Source organism: Ahaetulla prasina, chromosome 7, assembly GCF_028640845.1.
Source record: "Ahaetulla prasina isolate Xishuangbanna chromosome 7, ASM2864084v1, whole genome shotgun sequence".
NCBI classification, from domain to species: Eukaryota; Metazoa; Chordata; class Lepidosauria; order Squamata; family Colubridae; genus Ahaetulla; species Ahaetulla prasina.
The window spans coordinates 16,464,829-16,482,901 of record NC_080545.1 but is presented as its reverse complement, the minus strand read 5'-3'; the positions used below and the strand labels follow the sequence as shown (position 1 = coordinate 16,482,901).

The 18,073-nt window shown below is 39.3% G+C and overlaps 1 protein-coding gene across 4 annotated transcripts in view; it reads left to right on the top strand.

The window, feature by feature from the left end:
- Positions 1-18,073, top strand: part of LOC131201731 (patatin-like phospholipase domain-containing protein 2) — a 49,259-nt gene that overhangs the window by 14,812 nt on the left and 16,374 nt on the right. For 3 of the 4 annotated variants that reach the window (XM_058189883.1, XM_058189885.1, XM_058189886.1), the window contains 3 exons: positions 12,697-12,929; positions 13,122-13,187; positions 16,894-17,103. In XM_058189883.1, the coding sequence (XP_058045866.1) occupies positions 12,697-12,929; positions 13,122-13,187; positions 16,894-17,103 (509 nt within the window). Of the gene's footprint in view, positions 1-9,650; positions 12,611-12,696; positions 12,930-13,121; positions 13,188-16,893; positions 17,104-18,073 lie in introns of those variants that run through there. The other variant, XM_058189884.1, reaches the window with a different exon arrangement.

Genomic DNA, 18,073 nt, shown 5'->3' with positions numbered 1-18,073 from the left:
ATCTTGTAGTGGGAAGAAAAACAATTAAAAAAATTACAATAACATGGTTGCATGTGATTGCATATGGTTGCCCAAGAAGCTGCTGATTCAGTTCTACAGAGGAATTATTGAGTCTGTCATTTGCACCTCTATAACTGTCTGGTTCGGTTCTGCAACCCAACAAGAAAGACACAGACTTCAGAGGATAATTAGAACTGCAGAAAAAACAATTGCTACCAACCTGCCTTCCATTGAGGACCTGTATACTGCACGAATCAAGAAGAGGGCCGTGAAAATATTTACAGATCCCTCACATCCAGGACATAAACTGTTTCAACTCCTATCCTCAAAACGACGCTATAGAGCACTGCACAACAGAACAACTAGACACAAGAACAGTTTTTTCCCGAAGGCCATCACTCTGCTAAACAAATAATTCCCTCAACACTGTCAAGCTATTTACTAAATCTGCACTACTATTAATCTTCTCATAGGTCCCATCACCAATCTCTTTCCACTTACGACTGTATGACTGCAACTTTGTTGCTGGCAATCCTTATGATTTATATTGATATATTGACCATCAATTGTGTTGTAATTGTTGTACCTTGATGAAGGTATCTTTTCTTTTATGTACACTGAGAGCATATGCACCAAGACAAATTCCTTGTGTGTCCAATCACACTTGGCCAATAAAAAATTCTATCTATTCTATCTATCATAAGGATGCATGCCCTTAAACTTCGCTGAAGCATCTTTTGATTTTTTATGACAGCATTTAATCTTATGGGGTAGAAGCCTATCAGCATAGCACATCTTGCCTTGGCAAACCTTTTGTAAAATGTAGCCAGGCTTGAATGGAGGGTTTTTTGTTTTTTGTTTTTGGTAAGGCAAGACTTCCAACTTGCCACCCTACTCCACAGCCCAGACATAAGAAGCTTATGAAAGATTGTTGTCACATGTAATATACAACCAGTACAGGTAATCCTTGACTTAACAACAGTTTAGTGATAGTTCAAAGTTACAATGGCACTGAACAAAGTGAGTCACACTTCTGACCATTGCAACATCCCCATGGTTTTCGTGATCAAAATTTCGACATTTGGGATCTGACTCACAGTTTATGATAATTGCAGTGCCCTGGGGTCATGTGATCCCCTTTTGCAACCTTCTGACAAACAAAGTCAATGGGGAAGCCAGATTCACTTAACAACCAGGTTACTAACTTAGTAACTGTAGCGGTTCACTTAACAACTATAACAAGAAAGTTCATAAAATGGGTCAAAATTTACTTGTCTTAACAACATAAATTTTGGGCCCAATTGTGTCTGTAAATCAAGAACTATCTTTACCTGCCCCATATTTCTGGAGCTCCTTTAAGGTTGCTGTAGATCTCCTGGCAGCTTCTCGGACCAATTTTCTTGTTATTTCATCAGTTTAGAGACATCCAGTTCTTGGTGATGTCCGGAGGTGGGATTCAGCAGGTTCTGTCCAGTTCTGGAGAACCGATAGTGGAAATTTTGAATAGTTTGGAGAAACGGCAAATGCCACCTCTGACTGACCCCGCCCCCATCTATTCTCTGCCTCCTGAGTCCCAGCTGATCAGGAGGGAATGGGGATTTTGCAGTAACCTTCCCCTGAAGTGGGGTGGGAATGGAGATTTTATAGTATCCTTCCCCTGCATGACCACCAAGCCACGCCACGCCCATCAAGCCACACCCACAGAACCAGTAGTAAAATTTTGAATCTCACCACTTGTAATGTCACTATTGTGCCATATTTTTTCCACTTGTTGATAACCGTCTTCATTGTGAAATAATAGTAAATACATGTCACTCGGATTTTAGATTTTGGCAATGCTCCAAGCTTGTTTCAATTTAGTTTCTGAACGTTACCAGACTAGGTAACATCATCAGCGGGGTTTTCTTGTCCTATTCTCCTTAGCTTACGTGTGTATCGGTCTGGCCAGTTGGTCATGTGATTGGTCGTTCGTTTGGAGCTATGTTTAAATTCTGAGCAGCTGATTCGTTCTCTTGTTGATTGGTCGTTCGAATGGCCTGGTTTCTTACGTATACACATGTCGGAGCTAGATCAATATGATGATGTTCGTCCATCATTTTTGAAGAGGACCTTGACATCTTAACGGGTTGTGGACTGTCCACGGCGTATCCGCAGGTGGCTGATAAGCCCTATACGGCCACGGAGTGTTCTGCCACATATCAGGCAGATGTATGGGCATCACTATTGCAGCATTTGCAGCTCTGGCTTTGCAGAGTGCTCACTTCTCTTGTGTTGTGGTTGTTCTTCTGTCTTCAAATGTCTGTCAACCTTGGTGAATCAGTGTGCGCCATGTCGATCGATCTTGTCCCAGGGTTTCCCAGGAGGTCGTGTCGATATCCAGGAACTTGAGAGAGGCTTTCAGCATGTCTCCGTGTTGCTTCCTTTGTCCCCCGTGTGATCGTATATTAATCTAGATCAATATACTTGTTAGTTGCTCCTTTGGTAGAATACCAAGCTTCAATAAATTCACGTGAATCCTGCTGATGACGTTACCTAGTCTGGTAACGAAACGTTCGGAAACTAAATTGAAACATGTCTTCATTGTGTTCCGCGGTACATCTAATGCTTTCGAAAGTTTTTTTGTACCTGTCTCCTGACTGACATCTTCCAACAATGAGGTCCCTTTGTTGCTTTGTGAACTCTTTTGGGAACTTGATGTAAGAGACAGCTGAGTAAATGTCAGAACCTTTTTACTAAGGCTGAACTTTATATGGGCTTGATCAGAGTCGCTTTAATTAATGGCAGGTGTCTTACTGACTACCAGTTAGCATCAGTTTGAATGTGATTTTAGTTAATTCTGAACATAGCCACATCCCTACTTATAAGAGGGTGTGAAAACTTATGCAGTCAGGCTATTCTAAATTTTATGGTGATTACTCCCCCTAAAAGATTTCAGTTTGTTTTTCAGAAGTGAATTGTACAGCTTATATGTTACATTAAAGGTGGAAAGAATTTTGAAGTGATTTATCTTGGTCTGATTTTTACATCTGAAAAACCAGGCATTTTAACAGGAGTGTGTGTATTTTCTATATCCACTGTGTACAGTAGTGGCCAAAATTGTGAAAATCTTTTGGAAAAAGTGTATTTTTGAGGATTGATGGCTAATAACACCACTTTTTTTTGAGTTTCAAGATAATCCTATTCCACTGCTGGAATGGCCTGGGAATAGCCCAGACCTTAACCCAATTGAAGATCTATGGAGCCGACTAAAGAAACTTGTTAGTCAGAAGTGACCCAGCAATAAAACCCAGTTAATAGAAGCCATCATTCAATCTTGGTTTCACATTATAACAGCTGCAGAACTAAAAGACTTGGTTTGCTCCATGGGAAGACATTGTAAGGCCGTAATTCATGCTAAAGGTTACCCAACTAAGTATTAACTAACGTGGTGATAATTTTTGTATGTCTCATTTTTTCTACGTGTTTCACTTTTCTTCTTTATACTGTAACTGCTGTTCTAATAACAAACCCTTCATAAAAGTTATTGCATTACATTCTTGATTAAATTATCTTTCCATTGATATATAATTTTATGGTACTACTCCCCCCAAAAAAGTGGTGTTATGATTTAGTTTTAGAAAATACACTTTTCCCAAAAGGTTTCCACAATTTTGGCCGCTACTGTATGCCATTGGCGGAAGAATATTAAAATGCAGATGTGGACTTTTGGAAATGCAGAATTCTGAAGAAGAAAAAACCTTGTGCTAATTAATTGAAAGCAGTTAAAGATGGCTTTTAAGGACTGTTTCTAAAGCATAACCTGTGGGGTTGCACCTATCAGAGATTGAATGAAAGGCCACCAATAAATTCAAGGACTGTAGAAGCAAACTGAGAAAGGAAAATAATATTTTTGAAAAATCTAGAAGTGTATACGATCCATACAATGGTTAAGAAAAATACCTAGGTGCATCCATGGAGCCCCAAAAGTAGAGTTGAAGGAGCTTTTTACTTTGCCTCACTTTAAAATGAGACATGAGAACTACAGTAGTTTGGTGAAACAATTAAGACATCAGGCTAGAAACTGAGACGGTGAGTTCTAGTCCTGCCTTGAATATGACACCAACTGGGGGATCTTGGGCCACTCCAGTCACTCCTCCTCAGCCCTGGGAAGAAGAAGAAGAAGACAGAAGCAAACCATTTCCCAAAACATTGCCAAGAAAATTTCAGATTTGTCCAGACAGTTACTAGAGGCAAGTAGGTTGAAAGACACATACGCCAAAAGAGATGTAAATAACTAGGATTTAGATTGAGTCTGCAAATCACTTGTTAAAATGTCTGTGTAAACTTTCCTTTCTGGAAGGCTTTCAAGGCACAACTACCTTGCGATTGTGTGTGTGTGTGTGTGTGTGTGTGTAGATAGATAGATAGATAGATCGATCGATCGATAGATATAGAATAATAATAACAATAACAATAATAATAATAATCCTTGTGGCTGGGCCTGGACAGCTATTAGGTGTGGTCCCTATGGTTATGGGAATGCCAGTCTTCGGATTGGTAGTGGCTTAGCCACTGTGAACCAACTTAGGCACCTACCATCACCAATGATGAGAAGAAATCAACAAAATTCCATACCCAGGTCAACAAGGACCGCGTCAGATGCTACGGCTTCTGGACATTTGCCGAAAATGGGCTAACAGGGCTCAGTTGCTACTGCTGGGGAACCAGGGTGTGCAACTGTAAAGCAACTGGGACAAAACATATATTTTAAGAAGATACTTGGTTGATACCTAGGATGCTGGCAGCAACCCATATCAACCATTAGCACCAGTCAGTTGTATTTGTGACACATTTTTAAATGTTCAGTTGACTGAGTTTCATATTTAATGAATAAAAGAGATGATAACAACAACAACAAAAACAACAACAACAAAAACAACAACTTGGAACATCATATATCTTAAGAAGGTACTTGGTTGATACCTAGGATGCTGGCTGCAACCTGTATCAACCATTAGAATCAGTCAATGGTATTTTTGATGCCTTTTTGAATGTTCAGTTGACTGAATTTCATGTTTAATGAATAAAGAATAATAATAATAATAATAATAATAATAATAATAATAATAATAATAATAATAATAATAATAATGTAATGACAGTGATACCCATTGTCATTGGGGCACTTGGCACCATGTCCAAGAATTTTACACAGTAGATCAAGATATTGCAGCTTCCTGCAGTAACACCAGCAGAATTGCAAAAAAACTGCGCTACTCGGAACATCGTATATTTTAAGAAAATACTTGATTGATACTAGGATGCTGGCAACAACCCTTATCAACCATCAGTGCCAGTTAATAATATTTGTGATACATTTTTAGATGTTCAGTTGACTGAGTTTCAAGTTTAATGAATAAAGTATATAATAAATAATAATAATTCATCAGTATGTAAGCAATTGGGGACTACACATCCAGGACCCTCACATCCAGGACACAAACTGTTTCAACTCCTACCCTCAAAACAACACTATAGAGCACTGCACACCAGAACAACTAGACACAAGAACAGTTTTTTCCCAAAGGCCATCACTCTGCTAAACAAATAATTCCATCAACACTGTCAAACTATTTACTGAATCTGCACTACTATTAATCTTCTCATCGTTCCCATCACCAATCTCTTTCCACGTATGACTATATGACTGTAACTTTGTTGCTGGCAATCCTTATGATTTATATTGATATATTGACCATCAATTGTGTTGTAAATGTTGTACCTTGATGAACGTATCTTTTCTTTTATGTACACTGAGAGCATATGCACCAAGACAAATTCCTTGTGTGTCCAATCACACTTATTTATTTATTTATTTATTATTTACATTTGTATACCGCCCTTCTCCCGAAGGACTTGGCCAATAAAAAATTCTATTCTATTCTATTCTATTCTATTCTATTCTACAGCTGGTTTGCAGGCTGCTCCCTTTCATTTTTTTATCTTTATTTTTTGATTGAGCCTTCTCTTTTCAGGTCAAACTCCTTTTGGAAAGTTTGACTTTAACTTCTTCCCTGGAAGTGAAACGGGACAAAAGTTGTGACTAGGTTAGGGCATCCGTAATAAAAATGCAAATGCCGTTTCCTGATAGGGTCAGGAAAATAAGCCGAGCCTCAGCTGATACCTAAGGCAATCCCTTTATCTCCCTCTGCCAAGTGGGTTACTGCAGGGCATTCACTTACCAGATTCCTAGACAGATTTTGCAGAGTTAACAGATGCCCCAATGACAACATCTAATCTAGCAAAAAGCTGGGAAGGTCATTGATTAAGCAAGTCTTTGATAAGCTACCAAAGTATTTATTTTATTTATTTATTTATTCGCATTTTTATACCGCCCTATCTCCCGAGGGACTCAGGGCGGTTTACAGCCCGATAAAAAACATACATATAAATACAGAATAAAACATCAATTAAAAAACTTACTAAATAAGGCCAAATATTTAAAATAGCAATAAAAGTAATAAAAACCCCAATTAAAACCAAATTCAAAATTTAAAATTCTAGTCCAGTCCTGCGCAAATAAATAGATGTGTCTTAAGCTCGCAGCGAAAGGTTCGAAGGTCAGGAAGTTGGCGAAGTCCTGGGGGAAGTTCGTTCCAGAGGGTGGGAGCCCCCACAGAAAAGGCCCTTCCCCTGGGTGTCGCCAATCGGCACTGCCTGGCCGACGGCACCCTGAGGAGTACATCTTTCATTACAGCTAATTCGGAAGGGGTGTGTCTCATCTCTTACAACCAAACTCTGCTAATTTGAACTTTTATTCAAATTCAGCCTTGGCATAAGAAATAAATCCTGTGCATATGAAGGACCTGGATCCATAGCAGACTCCCTCTTACTTTAATACTCCCGCTGATTAATGGTTATTCATTACGCTTATTAAAGCCCTAAGGGCAGATGCAAACAAAATGTTTAATACAATCAATAGTTCTTCTATATACCTGCATCCTTCTATATATCTGCATATCAGAAAGTCAATGCAGTAGAATTCTAAGAATAATTAAGAATAAAGATACTGAAATAAATCCAAATAAAATACTATTTTTATTTATTTATTTATTTATTAATCATACTTTTATACCGCACCATCTCCCGTAGGACTCAGGGCGGTTCACAGGCATATTAAAAGACAGTATAATAAATAAACGTTAAAAACCCAATTAAAACTAAATACTATCATAGCCAAATCACTAAAAACGGTAAAAAACCGGTTAAAAACCCATTAAAATTTAGCTAAAACATTTTATTCTTAGGCTAGTCCAGCACGCTGAAATAATAAAGTGTTCAGTTCACGTCTGAAGGTCCGGAGGTCGGGAAGTTGTCGTAATCCCGGAGGAAGCTCGTTCCACAGGGCTGGTGCCGCCACAGAGAAGGCCCTCCCCGTGGGGGTCGCCAACCTACATTGTTTGGTCGACGGCACCCTGAGGAAGCCCACTCTGGGAGCGCACCGGTCGTTGGGAGGCAATCGGCGGCAGAAGGCGGTCTCGAAGGTATCCCGGTCCTAAGCCATGGAGCGCTTTAAAGATGGTAACCAAAACCTTGAATTGCACCCGGAAGGCTACCGGTAGCCAGTGTAGACCGCGCAGGATGGGTGTTATATGGGAGCAACGCGGTGCTCCCTCTATCACCCGCGCGGCCGCATTCTGGACTAACTGGAGCCTCCGGGTGCTCTTCAAGGGGAGCCCCATGTAGAGAGCATTGCAATAGTCCAGGCAGGAAGTGACGAGGGCGTGAGTGACCGTGCGTAAGGCATCCCGGTCAAGGAAGGGGCGCAACTGGCGAATCAGGTGAACATGATAAAATGCTCCCCTGGCGATCGGCTGTCAAAGAACAGCCGATCGTCCAGGAGAACGCCTAAGTTGCGCACTCCCTCCCTGGGGGTCAGTATTATATTGGCAGTCTTGTTTTGTGACTGTAGTACCGTAACAACGAAAAAAGTGACTTATGACCGTTTTTCATGTGACTGCTGCAACATCCCCAAAGTCACGTGATCAAAATTCGGACGCTTGCCAACTGGCATGTACTTGTCGCAGTTGCAATGTCCTAGGGTCATGTGATCCCCTTTTGTGACTTTCTGACAAGCGTGGTCAATGGGAAAGTCAGATTCACTTAACAACCGTGTTACTAACTTAATAACCTCAGAGATTCACTTGACAACTGAAGCAGGAAAGATCATAAAATGGGGCAAAACCCACTTAGCAGCTGTCTTGCTTAGCAACGGAAATGTTGGGCTCAATTGTGGTCATAAGTCGAGGACTACCTCGAAGGCGTTACAAATCTAAGTAACGGCGTGGCATTTTGCACACATGGTAGAACAAAACTAGGTGACTTGAGAGGTTATTTTTGAGTCCTTGCATGAAAAAAATACTACTTTTATCAGATACTTTGTGTCTGGCCTTAGGTCTGCATGTCGCCACACCAAATTTTTGGAAGCTGCTGTTGCTTGAAGAATTAACCCCTGTTGCCCTTTCACTATATTTTTCTTTTTAATATGCTCATAGTACAGTATTTCAGTTTCATTTAAAGTATTACTTGGATTGATGTTTCAAACTAAAGAAAGGAAGAATTTGTCAGTAAATTGATATTATATCAGATATTTCACCCAGTACTGGTAAAAATTACAGATGTTCATTGTATTTCAAAAACAAAAAGACAAAAAAACAAATACTATGGTTGTGGAAAGGGTTGTAAATTGACCCCGAGTTTCAAATGTGCTTGGTGATTCAAGAGTTGGATTCCCTGATTTTTCCTGAATGCCATCACTCTGCTAAACAAATAATTCCCTCAACACTGTCAAACTGTTTACTAAATCTGCACTACTATTAATCTTCTCATCGTTCCCATCACCCATCACCCATCTACTTCCACTTATGACTGTATGACTGTAACTTTGTTGCTGGTAATCCTTATGATTTATATTGATATATTGACCATCATTTGTGTTGTAAATGTTATACCTTGATGAAGGTATCTTTTTGTAGACTTTAGTTCAGCATTCAATACCATCATTCCAGACATTCTTCTAACTAAGCTAAATCAGCTACAGGTACCGGAACAGACTTGTAAGTGGATCACAAGCTTCCTAACAAACAGGAAGCAGCAGGTGAAGCTAAGCAAGATCACATCAAATACCTGTACAATTAGCACAGGGGCCCCCCAAGGCTGTGTGCTCTCCCCACTTCTCTTCTCTCTGTATACCAATGACTGCATCTCCAATGATCCATCTGTTAAGCTACTGAAGTTCGCAGATGACACAACAGTGATTGGTCTCATTCGAGACAATGACGAATCCGCATATAGACAAGAGGTCGAACGACTAGCCTTATGGTGCAACCAAAACAATCTGGAACTGAACACACTCAAAACCGTAGAAATGGTGGTAGACTTTAGGAGAAACCCTTCCATACTTCCACCTCTCACAATACTAGACAACACAGTATCAACAGTAGAAACCTTCAAATTTCTAGGTTCTATCATATCGCAAGATCTAAAATGGACAGCTAACATCAAAACATCATTAAAAAGGACAACAAAGAATGTTCTTTCTGCGCCAACTCAGTAAGCTCAAACTGCCCAAGGAGCTGCTGATTCAGTTCTACAGAGGAATTATTGAGTCTGTCATTTGCACCTCTATAACTGTCTGGTTCGGTTCTGCAACCCAACAAGAAAAACACAGACTTCAGAGGATAATTAGAACTGCAGAAAAAATAATTGCTACCAACCTGCCTTCCATTGAGGACCTGTATACTGCATGAATCAAGAAGAGGGCCGTGAAAATATTTACAGACCCCTCGCATCCTGGACATAAACTGTTTCAACTCCTACCCTCAAAATGACACTATAGAGCACTGCACACCAGAACAACTAGACACAAGAACAGTTTTTTCCCGAAGGCCATCACTCTGCTAAACAAATAATTCCATCAACACTGTCAAACTATTTACTGAATCTGCACTACTATTAATCTTCTCATAGTTCCCATCACCAATCTCTTTCCATTTATGACTGTATGACTATAACTTGTTGCTGGCAATCCTTATGATTTATATTGATATATTGACCATCAATTGTGTTGTAAATGTTGTACCTTGATGAACATATCTTTTCTTTTATGTACACTGAGAGCATATGCACCAAGACAAATTCCTTGTGTGTCCAATCACACTTGGCCAATAAAAATTCTATTCTATTCTATTCCATTCTTTTCTTTTCTTTTATGTACACTGAGAGCATATGCACCAAGACAAATTCCTTGTGTGTCCAATCACACTTGGCCAATAAAAAATTCTATTCTATTCTATTCTAAAAATTAAAATAAATCAGACCTAGGAGATTATCTGTTCATGCCAACCTAACAATCCCTCATGCAACTGTTTTTCTTTAATTGAATAGAAACTAAATAGAAACTGTTCAGTGGTAAAATCCAATTTGTTTTACTACCGGTTCTGTGGGTGTGGCTTGATGGGTGTGGTGTGCCTTGGTGGGCGTGGCAGGGGAAGGATACTGCAAAATGTCCATTCCCACCCCACTCTGGGGCCAGCCAGTGGTGGTATTTGCCGGTTCTCCGAATTGCTCAAAATTTCCGCTATCAGTTCTCCAGAACCTGTCAGAACCTGCTGGATTTCACCCCTGGTCCTGTTTCACTTTGGGCCCATCCATTAGCTGAGGCAGATCTGAAGATGCCAAATTTTCCATGAGGTGCTGAGCTATCCCCAGTAGGGTTGTTTCAGTGTAGATGCGACAGATTCCCTCCAAAACTTTGGTATGCACAGTGCTGACCTTCAGCTATCGGCCAGTTGGCAAGATAAATATTTATGAATAGAATATTAATTTATCTTGCAGCACATAGAAACATCTTAAGTCAGCTGAGTAATATCCTGCCAGGAAGATGGCATTTTTCTCCAACAAGTTAAGCTTCCAACCCCTTTGCTGAGCTCCAAATGGCACTAGGATCCTAGGTAGATTCATCATGGAACTGCAGAGAGGAGGACAGAGAGAAAAATCACAAAACAGAAATTGGGTAGGGAACCAGAACACAGAAAGAAGTTGCAAATATAGATTTTATTTATTTATTTGTCAACATGTACAAGATAGCAGGTATAGGTATAAACATAAACATAAAGGAAGGAAGTAAATACAGATAAATGGGGACAGTAGGACGGGGTGGTAGACACACTGGTGCGCTTATGCACACCCCCTTTATGGACCTCTTAGGAACGGGGTGAGGTCCACAATAGACAGTCTGAGGTTGAAGCTGTGAGGGTTTGAGGTTGTAACAACGGAGTCAGATAGAGCTTTCCAGGCGTTGACCGCTCTGTTGCTGAAGTTATAGTTTCTGCAATCGAGTTTGGAGCGGTTTACCTTGAGTTTGTATCAATTGTTTGCCCGTGTATTATTGTGGTTGAAGCTGAAGAAGTCATTGACAGATAAGACGTTGTAGCAGATAATTTTGTGTACTATGCTTAGATCAGACTGCAGGTGGTGCAGTTCCAGATTGTCCAAGCCCAGAACTTCAAGTCTGATGGCATAAAGGATTCTATTGTGAGTAGAGGAGTGGAGGACTCTTCTCATGAAATACTTCTGGATCGCTCAATTGTGTTAATGTCCGATATATAGTGTGGATTCCAGGCGGATGAGCTGTATTCAAGAATTGGTCTGGCAAAGGTTTTGTATGCCCTAGTTTGCAGTACAATGTTACCGGAGAAGAAGCTTCGCAAGATTAGGTTAACAATTCTTAATGCCTCTTTGGCAATGCTGTTACGGTGAGCTTAGATCGTTTGAGATGAGTACTCCTAGGTCCTTGACAAAATGAGGATCGTCTACGAGATCGTTTTGCCTCCAGTTGAAACGAGACCAATTTTCCCTTGCTGGTGTTTCAGGTGGATAGAGAATCTGCGGCTCACTCAGCAGATGAATTACTTCTGAGATAATTCAAATAAAAGTTTTCTCACTGAGGTTTTTATTTGATTCCAGGTACCTGCATAGGAAAAGATGAACATATTCATCCGGATGGCATTAATAAAATCAGGTGGCGTGGAATGTTAGCTTTGGAATATTTTAAGACACGTGTTGCTTTTTTAAAATGAAATAACTTATTTATTTATTTATTTATTTATTTATTTATTTATTTACCACCCTTCTCCGAAGACTCAGGACGGTTTACAGCCAAGATAAAATCGCACAGAAACAAACGTTAAAAAACATTATTAAAAATCTAATTCAAAATTGGCCCAATAATTTTAAAAACTAATAAAATTATAAAATAAATCCTAATAAAACCACCCATGTTAAAATTGCAATTAGGCCAACCCTGCACGATGGAACAAGAAAGTCTTAAGCTTGCGCTTAAAGGTCCGGAGGTCAGGGAGTTGGCGTAGCCCCAGAGGTAGCTCATTCCACAGGGCAGGAGCCCCCACAGAGAAGGCCCTCCCCCAGGGAGCCGCCAGTCAGCATTGTTTGGCTGACGGCACCCTGAGGAGGCCCCTCCCTATGGGAGCGCACAGGTCGATGGGAGGCTATTGGTGGCAGTAGGCGGTCCTGTAAGTAACCCGGTCCCAAGCCATGGAGCGCTTTAAAGGTGAGAACCAACATGGAGGAAGCATGCGTTTGTAAGGAATACTTAATATCTGACATCTTGTCTCATGACGCTTATATATCTTTCAGCGCAAGCTTGTGCAGATGTTTTCGGTCTAGCCAAAGAAGCCAGGAAACGAAATCTCGGTCCTCTTCACCCTTCCTTCAACGTGATGAAAATAATAAGAGACGGCCTCTACAAAAATCTCCCCGAAAACAGTTACAAATTGTTATCGGGGAAACTTTCAATTTCGCTAACAAGAGTGTCTGATGGGGAAAATGTATTAATATCCAATTTTAATTCTAAAGAAGAGGTGGTGCAGGTATGTTCTATAGTATTGTCACTAATTTTTTTTTTACCATGTTATATTTACAAACATGGAGGATCTTCTCCCTATCCGATCATTTGAAAGGTTTCCCTGAAGAAATTGGATTTGTGACCTGCATTGTTATGTTTTCCCCCCTGCAATTAGAAATAATTCTAGCTAATCTTTATTTTTTTAAATCTTTCATAGGCCCTGCTTTGTAGCTCATTTGTACCTATATATTGTGGCCTCATTCCACCTTCATTTAGAGGGGTGGTAAGTATTGTTTATTGGTTATAAATCAGCATGGGATTTATTGAAATAAACTGAGATAAACTTGTAATTTGATGGGACGGCAGTTTTCAAAGTTAAAATCAGAGGTGGGTTTCAGCAGGTTCAGACCAGTTCTGGAGAACTGGTAGCGGAAATTTTGAGTAGTTCGAAGAACCGGTAGTAAAAATTCTAACTGGCCCCGCCCCTATCTATTCTCTGCCTCCCGAGTCCCAGCTGATCAGGAGGAAATGGGGTTTTTGCAGTAACCTTCCCCTGGAGTGGGGAGGGAATGGAGATTTTACAATATCCTTCCTCTGCCATGCCCATCAAACCACACCCACCAAGCCACACCCACAGAACCGGTAGTAAAAAAATTTGAAACCCACCACTGGTTAAAATATGGTAACTTAGAGATTAGCTCATTTCCTTTTGTTTAAACATTGGCGAATCAAGTCAGCTTCACCAGCGGAGTGAAGGAAAATCATCGGGTGGAAATAACGGATACAGTGATGTTAAGAAGTGTGAAAGAAAGTGTACCAATAAGAAAGCTCTGTGAAAATATTTGATTTTTTTTAAAAAAATCTGCATATTGAACGGCAGGGTCATTTGATTTAAAACTAGATTTTGTTACATGATCAGTAGTACAGGTAGTTCTCGACTTACAACAGTTCGTTAGTAACTGTTCGAAGTTACAACAGCACTGAAAAAAGTGACTCATGACCGTTTTTTTACACTTCCAACTGTGGCATCCCCTCCCCCCATGGTCACGTGATTTAAATTCTTGAAAAAACTGCTTCGTAGTTATGACGGTTGCAGTGTCCTGGGGTCTTGTGATCCTCTTTTGTGACTTTTTGTCAAGCAAAGATTCACTTAACAACCAGATTACTGATTTAACAATTGTGGTGATTAACATGGCAAGAAAAGTCGTAAAAAGGAGGCAGAATTCACTGAACAAATGTCTCACTTAGCAACGGAAATGTTGGACTCAATTGTGGTCATAAGTCAAGGACTACCTGTAGTCTGTCTCAAAAGTGTAATAGTTCTTTTTTTAAGTGCCTCTCTTTTCCTCAGGATTTTTAGAGGAAGTTTGGATGATGCCCGGTCTTTAAAGCAGGGGTCTCCAACCTTGTCAACTTTAAGACTTGTGGACTTCAACTCCCAGAGTACCTCAGCCAGCAAAGCTGGGAGTTGAAGTCCACAAGTCTTAAAGTTGACAAGGTTGGAGACCCCTGCTTTAAAGAACAACAATGTATATCAAAATGGGAAACCACGCTGCCAATCTTCATCCGCTACGGTCAGGGTGGGCTAAAATATTTGATTTTATGATCCCAAACCCCTCTTATACCTTGCATTCTTCACCCTTCTTACTACCTAAGGATAAGATTGTTCACGGGTACACAGTACATTGATATGTGAGTTCATTGTGCTTCTGATTAGTGTGTACCTACTGCAAGATTCTAAATGCTAAATCTCTACAGAGATTGGCAGGGCACAAATAGAGTTGTTGTTTGAAAAGGGGGCTGTTGAGAAATGACCCGCATAACAGTAAAAAAAAAAAAAAATCCTCTTGAAGATCAATGCTAATGATTAATCCTCTTACCTTAAAGTCCTCCCTTGTGCAATGTATTTCAGGGCCAGGCATGGAAGTTAAAGAGTATCTGCATCTTGGCTAAAAAGGAACTATGTCAGTATTAATCATTACTTATCTAGTTGTTGTTTTTCTGCTTTAGTAATAAGAAGGGTAAACGGATCCAAGTGTTCTTGAGCAGATAATAGCTAGATCAGTGCCCCCTCCGTCCTTTGCGGCTTTGGGGGCCTGGCTGGGTGGGGTAAGTGGGAAACTGAGCCACACATGCAGCCCTAGCGTGAGTGGCAGGTCGGTACACATGTGCGGAGTGCTGGTGTGCATGTGCACAAGTGTCCACCGGCCCACCGTTCACGCAAGTTGAGCTGCGTGCACACGCATGGCCCAATTCTGAATGGGCCATGGCCCAATAGTGGGCTACAGCCCGGGGGTTAGGGATCCCTGAGCTAGATCAGTTTATGTATGACAGTTTTATTTTCATGTAATTTTTCTTACAAATACCTGAGTGTTATTTTATGAAAGGGGTCTCCAATCTTGGTCCCTTTAAGACTTGTGGACTTCAACTGTCAGAGTTCCTCAGCCAGCTTTGCTGGCTGAGGGACTCTGGGAGTTGAAGTCCACAAGTCTTAAAGGGACCAAGGTTGGAGACCCCTGTTTTATGATACAAATATTTTTCTGGGGGGAAAAAATTGGTTGCATGTTTTTTAAGTGTATCCATTTAGATAGATTTTCTTAGCTTACTTGACCTGGACCATCATGTAAAAGAGTTTTTTTAGCAAGGTGAGAAATAAAATAAACGTGCTTCTTGATTTTTCCAAACACTCTTTTATTTCTTTGCTATCACTGAGTAAAACCCCTGTATTGCTTCCAGTTCCAATTCTTAGTACAAAAATACCATGAATTGTTTTTAGCTAAACAGGCAGCTGAATAAGTAAGTAAGTAAGTAAATAAAATTGGAAGACCAACATTTTACTGCTATGGAGCGTGGAAGATGGATGCAGTAGAGGATTGAGGTCAATGAAATGGCTAAAATTAAATTGTTGAATAATAACAGATTGATCTTGATAAATGGTAAATTAAAACGTCAAATCAAACGGTAGTCTTATTTTTTTAAAAAATAATTTTTATTAAGCAGTTTTTGCCATTTTATATCACACTTTTCGTCATCTTTGCAACACTTCAATATTGGTATATATCCGGTATAAATTCATTTCCCCCCCATATCTATGTAATTACATACATGTGGTTCCCTTATATATACTAATATGTTCATTTATATACAGTACATAGTTCTTACTCTATTTTTTAACATTTTACATTTTTTATCACATCATATTATAATACTGCATGTTCTTCATTTATTTTTGTATTTATACTTTTTACTATTTTCTAACTCCTTTATCCTCTTTCTTTGTTAATTTCCTAATCTGTATATCTATTATCTAACCAGTTATACCATAGATTCCATATCAAATATTACTCAGTTTCTCCTCTAGCTTTTATTTCCATTCTTAATTTATCCATTTTGGTGCACTCTTAACACTTTATCACATTTTTCTCTGATGGTATGTTTCTATTTTTTCAATTTTGCGCATAGACTATTCTGGCTATTCAAACAGTAGTCTTATTTAAATTCTAAACAGAACAAGAATTGTTTTAAAAAAACTGACAACATATGTAGCAATTCCTGTAAATAGTGAGATATGGTAGATTATATTGAAACCAAGTGTTTATCAATTTTGGCAACTTTAAGACATGCGGACTTCAGTTCCCAGAATTCCCCAGCTAGCATGCTAGCTAGAGAATTTTCGAGAGTTGAAATCTGCACCTCTTAAACTTGCCAAAGTTCAAAAACATTCCCAGTATCTCTCCTCCTTCCTCATTAAATTTTCTCCTGTTGTTCAGAAAATCGGTTTGGTTTTAAACACTTCTTCCCTCCACCCCAATTCTAGTAGCTTTTCCAATTTGGAGAAATTCTGTCACATTCCTAGGAATCCTAATAATTAATTTCTAGCAGTAAGTGTTTTCTAACATTTTAAGCATATTTTGCATGAATCAAATATGATGAGTTTTTGCTTAAGCGAATACAACCTTTTCATGTTTCTCTTCCTCTCTTCTTTAAAGCGCTACGTGGACGGTGGATTAAGTGACAATTTACCTCACTATAATTTGAAGAACACCATAACCGTTTCTCCTTTCTCTGGGGAATGTGACATTTGTCCCAAGGGGAACTCTGCAAACTTCCATGAGATGCATGTAACCAATACAAGCATTCAATTTAGCTTAGGTAACATGTATCGTTTAACTCAAGCACTTTTTCCTCCAGAACCCCAGGTATTGTATGTTCAACATTGCCTGTTATGTGATCATTCTTTTTATTGATGCTGATAGTTATTTGTATGACTTTGAGAAAAATGATAGACTTATTTTCCAAACAACACAAAAAACAAGAATGTTACGGGACTTTAATTAACATAACATAATCTGCGACTCTAAACATTGGCTAAGTAGGTGGGCAGAGATGGAATTGGCAGGGTAGAAAAGTTCTGTAGTTCTGTATATTGGGAGCAGAACTAAACTAAAGGATAATTAGAACTGCAGAAAAAACAATTGCTACCAACCTGCCTTCCATTGAGGACCTGTATATTGCACAAGTAAAAAGAGGGTTGTGAAAATATTTACAGGCCCCTCACATCCTGAACATAAACTGTTTCAACTCCTATCCTCAAAACGACACTATAGAGCACTGCACACCAAAATAACTAGACACAAGAGCAGTTTTTTCCTGAATGCCATCACTCTGCTAAACAAATAATTCCTTCAAAGCTGTCAAACTATTTACTAAATCTGCACTACTATTAATCTTCTCATTGTTCCCTTCATCCTTCCACTTATGACTGTATGACTAACTTTGTTGCTTGTATCCTTACGATTTATATTGATATTGATTGCTTCCTGATTTCTTATTTGTACCCTATGACTATCATTAAGTGTTGTACCTTATGATTCTTGATGAAAGTATCTTTTCTTTTATGTACACTAAGAGCATATGCACCAAGACAAATTCCCTGTGTGTCAAATCACACTTGGCCAATAAAAACTCATTCTATTCTATTCTATTCTATTCTATTCTATTCTATTCTATTCTATTCTATTCTATTCTATTCTATTCTATCCTATCCTATTCTATCCTATCCTATTCTATTCTATCAGTGTGGATGCTGTTAAAGTTATAAAAGAGCATGTTGAAATATTTTCCAGTACATTGTAGAATCTTTTTAGGCTCTTTAGGAAGAAAGTGCCA